The sequence below is a fragment of the Phocoena sinus genome, chromosome 7 (genome assembly GCF_008692025.1).
Source record: "Phocoena sinus isolate mPhoSin1 chromosome 7, mPhoSin1.pri, whole genome shotgun sequence".
NCBI lineage: Eukaryota > Metazoa > Chordata > Mammalia > Artiodactyla > Phocoenidae > Phocoena > Phocoena sinus.
In genome coordinates this window covers 114,600,326-114,608,137 of record NC_045769.1, presented here as the reverse complement: position 1 = coordinate 114,608,137, position 7,812 = coordinate 114,600,326, and the positions used below count along the sequence as shown (strand labels likewise).

At 63.7% G+C, this 7,812-nt stretch overlaps 1 protein-coding gene across 1 annotated transcript; it reads left to right on the top strand.

The window, feature by feature from the left end:
* The first annotated feature begins 1,189 nt into the window (after positions 1-1,189).
* Positions 1,190-7,491, top strand: INHBB (inhibin subunit beta B). The gene is made up of 2 exons (XM_032638391.1): positions 1,190-2,379; positions 4,789-7,491. Exons 1-2 carry the CDS (start codon positions 1,932-1,934, stop codon positions 5,562-5,564), a joined length of 1,224 nt encoding a protein of 407 aa, XP_032494282.1. The 5' UTR covers positions 1,190-1,931; the 3' UTR covers positions 5,565-7,491.
* Positions 7,492-7,812: the final 321 nt, after the last annotated feature.

Genomic DNA, 7,812 nt, shown 5'->3' with positions numbered 1-7,812 from the left:
GCTGGAGACCTCGCCAGCCTGCCAAGCCCGGAGTTCGGAGGCCTGTTGGCGACGAGGCCGGTGCCCCCAGCAATCGAGGAGTTCCTCGGGGCGCGCCGCCGGCATAGGCTGCGGCCGGCCAGGCCCTTCCGGCCCACGGGGCCCACGCCTCGCCCAGTGCGCCGGCGGCCCGGGGCGCTCGGCTCGGGCACTGCAGCCCGGGAGCGACATCCACTGGCAGAGTCAGCCCGCGGCGCCCGAGGCCGACTCGCCCCGCCTCGCCGCGGCCCCTGAGGGAGCACCCCAGGCAGGCCCGGGGCCGCTGCGGCGGCGAGAGGTGCCTCTCCCGGGCGCGGAGGGCGGCGGCCGGGCCGGGGGCAGGGTCTGCGCGGCCGCGGGGAGGAGGAGAGCGCCGGGACCCTGGGCTGGGAGCCCGTCGGTGCCGCCAACCGCCCCGCTGGGCGGGGGTCCGGGGCGCCCACGTGGTGAGAAAGTTTCGGGACCGCAGAAGTGGCCCGGTCTCGCGGGGGGTAGGGGGGAGGGGAGAGGGCCCGCTCGCCCCTCCTTCTCGCGAAGGCAGAGGAAGGGAGCGGAGGGAAAGCGGGGGTGGGCGGGGGGAGCGGGCAGCACCGACCTGAACAGATTCCGCCTCCCCCTCCCCCAGCCCCCCCCCCCCGCCCCCGGGAAGCGGAGCGGGGAGACGCGGACAGTCTCCTCCCGCACGGCCAGGACGAAACTCCCCCCGCCCTTTTATTTTTCTGCCAACGTCTATCTCAACGCGCGCGCACATACGGAGATTGTGCGGCTTTTTTTCCCCCTTGGGAGAAAAAACGAGGAGAGTAAAAGAAGAGAGCAAAGCGAAGAACTCCTCCTTGTTGGGTCCGCACTCTGTCGCGGCCGATCGGGCGCGGGGACGCGGCCGCCACCCGCCTGCTCTCTCCCGGCCCTGCGGCGTGTGAGCCAGCGAGGACGCCCGCGCCGGGGACGCAGCGAGACTTTTAGGCGCTCGAGCCCGCATCGCCGCCGCCGCGCAGCCAGAAGAGACCGGGGCGAAGTGGGCCCCGCCGCCGCCTCGCCTACCTCGCCCGGCGCCCCGCGCCCCGCCGGCCCGCGCAGGCGGGCGGAGGGAGGCAGGCGGCGAGGAGGCGGGCGGAGCAGAGGCCCCGGCGGAGCGCGCAGCGGCCGGCCCGCCCGCCCGCCGGTGGATGCGGCGCCCGGGGAGCCTGGAGACAACTTTGCCGTGTGACGCGCAGGGAGGACTGCAGGGCCCGCGGCCCGGGGCTCCGCGCCGCCTCTGAGCGGGCCCGTGCTCCCCGGCGCTCCAGGCACCGCGCTCGCTCCGCTCCGCCGCCCGCTCGCCGGCCCGCGGCGAGGACGACCCGCCCGTCGCCGCCGCCGGCGGCCCTTCCTCGGCGCGAGGTTGAGGCGCTCAGGTGCGAGCGCGGGGCCCCGCCGCAGCGCCCGCCGCAGCGCCGCGCCAAGCCGCGGCAGGCTCCGCTCCGGGGGCCCGGGCGCCTTCGTCTCCGTCTCGGCCAAGTTGCGTCGACCGGCCCTTTCGCCACCTTACCCGCCCGGCGACCGAGCCGCCGCTGCCGCCGCTTTCGCTTCACCCGAGCGGGGGCTGCGGGGCCCCGACGCGGAGAGGATGGGAAGAAGGCTGCGGATGCCGAGGCGCCCCGAGACGCCCGTGCGCCAGTGACCCTCCGGCCCCCGCCTAGCCCCGCGCGTCTCTCCGGCACCCGCGGAGCCCCTTCCCCGCAGCGCGGGAACCCCCGCGGCCCGGCCGGCCCCCTCCCCCTGTGAGCCGGCGGCGGCCCTCCCGGCGGGCGGGCGGAGGCCCGGGCGGGCGCGGGCGGGGGCGGGGCGGGGCGGCGCGCCGGGAGCCCGGAGCCCGGCCCTGCGCTCGGCTCGGCTCGCCTCGCGGCGGGCGCCCTCGTCGCCAGCGGCGCACCATGGACGGGCTGCCCGGTCGGGCGCTGGGGGCTGCCTGCCTTTTGCTGCTGGCGGCCGGCTGGCTGGGGCCCGAGGCCTGGGGCTCGCCCACGCCCCCGCCGTCGCCCGCCGCGCCGCCGCCGCCCCTGCCGCCCGGAGCTCCCGGCGGCTCGCAGGACACCTGCACGTCGTGCGGCGGCTTCCGGCGGCCCGAAGAGCTGGGCCGGGTGGACGGCGACTTCCTGGAGGCGGTGAAGCGGCACATCTTGAACCGCCTGCAGATGCGGGGCCGGCCCAACATCACACACGCCGTGCCCAAGGCCGCCATGGTCACGGCCCTGCGGAAGCTGCACGCGGGCAAGGTGCGCGAGGACGGCCGGGTGGAGATACCGCACCTCGACGGCCACGCCAGCCCGGGCGCCGACGGCCAGGAGCGCGTCTCCGAGATCATCAGCTTCGCGGAGACAGGTGGGTCGGCCCCGCGAGCGGCCCTCGCTCCCCCCTCCACCCCCTTCCCGCCGGCTCTGGCCGCCGCCGCCGCAGCCAGCGCGCCCTGGGGGGAACCCGGACTCCCGGCCCAGCCCGCTCGCCTCGGGCCCTGTGCGCTCCGTCCCGGTCGTCGTCCTCTTCCCGCGGGCAGCAACCCCTTCCCGCTGCCCTACCCCCGCCGCGGAGTGCTCTGCTTTCCACCCCTGCTCTCCGAAACGGGCCCCAGCGCCTCCGGGTGCGCGCCCCCCTCCCGGCCAATGCGTGCGGCCCTGGCTCCGCGGGCATTCGCTCGGTGATGGCTTAATGTTTTTGTTTCCCACGATCGGAGTGTAGGCTGAGCAGTGTGGATGGAGATGTGTGTGCTTGTTGATATCCGTGGGCCGGAGGAGTGTGTGTGTGTGCCTGTGTGTGTGAGTGTGCCTGCGTGAGAGGCCCCTGGGGCCGCTTCCATCGCCGGGTGGTGTGGGCTTGCCAGGATTGCTGAAGCCTCGCTGGGAAGAGCTAGGCAACCTCTCTTCCGATTGTGTGGGCACTGGAATCGGGCGGAAGGCAGGCTTCTCAACAGGTCCCATCATTTACGCAGAGAAAGACAGTGGCTCGGCTCCGGGGCAGCCCCGTGCCTTTCGGCTCGCCTGGCAGCGGCAGCAGCTCCTTGGCCTTAGAGCCAGTAGAGTTCGTAGTTAACAAAGGGTCGGAGTCCTTTCTGGAATTTTCCCCCGCCCCTGGATTGTAAATTTCTACCACTGTCTAAATGTAAAAATCAAGCAAGGAAAAATACCTTTCCAACTTTAAAAGGAGTAAAATGTGCTCATGCTGAAATACTACAACTGCTTTCGGCTCCGCTGTCCTTTTCAGGACTTGAATGAGCCCGGTGGCTTTTGTGCCTGGAGCTCAGCCCCATTTGTGCCCAGGGGACTTCGGAGAAGGTTGCAGGGGGAAGCCCTGGGCAGGGTGGGGTGGGCAGGGAGCCTTGGAGGGGTTGGTGGCAATTGTGTCCCCAGGCTGCACATGCCCTCCCCCCCACCCAAGGCAGCGGGCAGACTGTGCTGGTGCCTCCTGGGGACGAAAAGGGATGAAAAGTTTTGCATGGCCTGGTGTGGAGCAAAGCAGAGACAAGCAGGGCTGGTTTGTGCTTAGAAAGAAACACGTTGCCGTTTTAGCTGTCGGACAGTCAGGGGAAGCTGGACATGCAATTAGAGAGCTTGGATTAAACGGTGCTTTGGGGCCCTGAGTAGAAATGTGATTCTGGAAGGTCGAGGAGGCCTTTTGGTCCCGGTGGCACAAAATGACAGCGGGGGCTGTTATATTTCTGGTCCGTTTCACGGAGCCAGCTCTTTGACTTATAAATAACAGATTCAGGTCACAGGCAGCTCGTCCAAGACCAGCTTTTAAGGCTGCACTTTCCCCCATTTCAAAGTCAGATGTCTGTTATTAGAGGAGCCAGGCGGGGCCTGAGGAGGGGGCTGGGAGGGGGGCAGTGGTAGGAGGTTTGATAAAACCAGTGGAGGCCACACAGTTGCCTTATTTGTTCTTCCTGCAAAAAAAAAAAAAAAAATGTAGAGATTGTCAGAGAGAAGGGTCACTGAAATGTAGGATGAGAGAGGAGTCCTCTTGGTTGGCATGGCCTCACTTCTGCTTGAGCTAAATTATTGAGAAAACTAACAAGCCAGTTCTCCTTATCCATGGAGATTTCGAACGTGCCATTCACGGGGAGCCAGGGTCTCGTTAAAGGGGGGGGGCCTCAAGTTTCAGGGCCCAGTGTCCTGTCCCTTGAAGCTACTCGGAAACGAGGGCTGCACTTTGCAGCCTGCAACCCACACGTTCCTGTGTCAGAAATCTAAGCAGAGCTGGCTTGTTTGCAGTGGAGGTTCCACTGGGGGTTGGATCAGATCATGCTTAGGTAAACACTGCAAAGAGGCAGTAGCTGGATTTTGCAATGCCCTAAGTTAACCGAAAAAAAAAGAACCCAAACTCTGCTAGAACAACCCACCCCCAAATCCTCAGCGAGATCCTGGTTTTGTTTTTCGGATTTCACAGATCCCCGTAACAACTTGTTAAGATCTTGGCCTCCTGACAAGTTCCTCTGTTGAGCTTTGAGTTCTGACAGCCTGTCTCCTGGGAACCCTGGCCTGGGAGAGGTGAGGCCGGGTTTTCTAGGCCCGGACCCTCCGACTCCAACCTGGTCCAGGTTTCTCGATGGGAAATGATTTTCTCCGCCTCTGCCGGGTTACCGTCAGGGGCCCGGGCCCCGGGAGAGGTATTTGTGGGCAGGACCGGCCAGCGGCGTGGCCAGTGCAAAGCCCAGCATCACGGGAAACAGAGTCCCTGTTTCCCGGCGCCTCACGTTCTCCTTGATCTAACTTGGGCTGCTCTCCCGCTTCTCCGCAGATGGCCTGGCCTCCTCCCGGGTCCGCCTGTACTTCTTCATCTCCAACGAGGGCAACCAGAACCTGTTCGTGGTGCAGGCCAGCCTATGGCTCTACCTGAAGCTGCTGCCCTACGTGCTGGAGAAGGGTGGCCGGCGGAAGGTGCGGGTCAAGGTGTACTTCCGGGAGCAGGGCCCCGGCGAGCGCTGGGCCGCGGTGGAGAAGCGCGTGGACCTCAAGCGCAGCGGCTGGCACACCTTCCCGCTCACCGAGCCCATCCAGGCCCTGTTCGCGCGGGGCGAGCGGCGGCTCAGCCTGGACGTGCAGTGCGACGGCTGCCGGGAGCTGGCCGTGGCGCCCGTGTTCGTGCACCCGGGCGAGGAGGCGCACCGGCCCTTCGTGGTGGTGCAGGCGCGGTTGGGCGACAGCCGGCACCGCATCCGCAAGCGGGGCCTGGAGTGCGACGGCCGGACCAACCTGTGCTGCCGGCAGCAGTTCTTCATCGACTTCCGCCTCATCGGCTGGAACGACTGGATCATTGCGCCCACCGGCTACTACGGGAACTACTGCGAGGGCAGCTGCCCGGCCTACCTGGCGGGGGTGCCCGGCTCGGCCTCGTCCTTCCACACGGCCGTGGTGAACCAGTACCGCATGCGGGGGCTGAACCCGGGCACCGTGAACTCCTGCTGCATCCCCACCAAGCTGAGCACCATGTCCATGCTCTACTTCGACGACGAGTACAACATCGTCAAGCGCGACGTGCCGAACATGATCGTGGAGGAGTGCGGCTGCGCCTGAGGGCGGGGCTCAGACGGTCCTGCGGCGGGGGGCACGCCGTGCGCGGCCGGGGGGCCGTGGTGGTGCCGCTGGGCTGCCCGGGAGGTGCCCGGGGGAGGCCTGAGATATTTTCCTACTTCTTCATCCAGCCATCAGTCAAAAGCGGAGGGAGACCCCTCCACGGACACGGCAGACTCGACAGTGCGCACGTGGACGCGCACAGCCGGTGGCACCCTGCCACCCACACAGCAGCCTCCGCGATAGCAGCGAACGGATGCGGTGACAAAGGGCAGCTCAGCCCCGAACGGCTGTCACCCGGAGAGTGGGGTGAGCAGCCACCATCCCCACCAGCTGGCCTGGCCACTCTGAATCGCGCCTTCCGAGCACGCAGAAGAGCACAAAGACAGAGACACAGAGAGAGAGAGAGGGAGGGAGCCCCGCAGAAGAGCAGCAGAGGCGGAGGTGGGGAGCGGGCCGCAGGCGATGGCCGCGTGTCCCCTGTCGCCTGTGCAGGGCCTGCCGTGCCGCGGCATCTCTTGGCTCCAACGCGTGGGCTTCGTTCCCCCGCCTGGGATCCTTCCTGCTGCGGCACCAGGGCAGCCCCCATCCTTTCCCACCCTTGGAGAGGGAAGGAGGCCCAGAAAGGACATCACCTGCCAGAGACGGTGGGGCTGTGGCAGTGACCGTTTGACTGTTGCTTGGGTCCCTGCCTTGACTTCTGTGTGTGTGTGTGTGTGTGTGTGTGTGTGTGTGTGTGTGTGTGTTTTGGGGGTGGGGAGGGAGGGAGAGGAGAAGGGTCTTAATTTGATGCTTTAACTGATCACTAGCAGTTGAATGGTCATTCATTCCGGTTGTACAATTGAAAAGGGACTTTCCTACCAGGTCTGACCTTTTAAGTTAAAATCTGAATTGTTCCAAGTGGAAAGAAAAACGTTGCAGTCTGCCCTTCCCTGGGGAGATTCCTCTAGGACTGGTTGGGGAGGAGTGGAAATGACTCTTAGGCAGGTGGGGGTGAGCTCTTAGGAGGAGGGAACGGTGGGGTGCAGGCGTTCTGGAAATGCTGGGGGGGGGTGCCCCCTCAGCAGGGGGCGAGGGAGCACAGCAGTTTAACTGGTCTTGGGGAAACGGGGGAGGCTTTCAGCTGCTTTGCAGAAGTGGCCCACGTGGGCCCCGGCCACCAGCGCTGGCCACAGATGTGGCCCCCGCCTGCTCGCCCGCCCGCCTGCCCCTCCTAGCACTTGCACACCCGCCTGAACGCACATGATACAGCCCTTGCTTATCCGCGTGTGTCCTGAAGTGGCCCTTGGTGGAGCATGGAGCTCGCTCGCCCCCAGAGGTCCAAGTGCCACGTGAGCTATGCAATTTAAAGGGTTGACCCACACTAGATGAAACTGGACTCGTACGACTCTTTTTATATTTTTTATACTTGAAATGAAATCCTTTGCTTCTTTTTTAAGCGAATGATTGCTTTTAATGTTTGCACTGATTTAGTTGCATGATTAGTCAGAAACTGCCATTTGAAAAAGAAGTTATTTTTATAGCAGCAAAAAAGAAAATACAGTTAAATGTATTATACATAATTTTGGAACCAAAGAGGCCAACAGATCAGTTTTAATTTTTATTAGATGGTGAGGCCATCTTATATGAGGTGGACGTTCTGAACAATCCCTTGAGTGGCCTGCCAGTGTTTCAGGGTATAAATGGATTTTGTTTATTCAGTTTGATGTGTCTTTTCTATCCTTACACACCCAGAAGGTAGAGTAAAAAAGACGATGGTAGGATGCAGGTGTGTATCCTTAAACCCCCATCTTTGTGTTTATTTAATGAAGCTCCCCTTAGGTTCTGTTTCATAATAATTTAAAACCAAACAATTTTCCCGTAGACTTGCTGTTAAAGTATTTTACATTTGTGTACAGTTCAAGAAAATAAAAGATGGAGTGCCACGGGCTTCCTGCCTTGTGTGGTGTCTGGGGTGGTGGGCTCTGGGCTCGAGGGGGCAGCTGCGGGGGGAGGGCGAGTCCCGGTGTACGGCTTTGATGCCAGTCGCCTCCCTGGGCAGCTCCCGGCATTCTCTGAGTCTTTGCCATGAGCTCGGATGTCAGGCAGAGAGTCTAGGAAAAGTGGCAGGAGATCCAAATGGAGGACAATTAGCAAATTCATGAATTACACATTTGTTTACTCTTCTAGTCCTGAGACTAATCACGTTGCACCAAGGCCGCGTCTAGTACCGTTTGAAAGTGCCGGTTAAGCCCCTTCCCTGGGAGCAAAT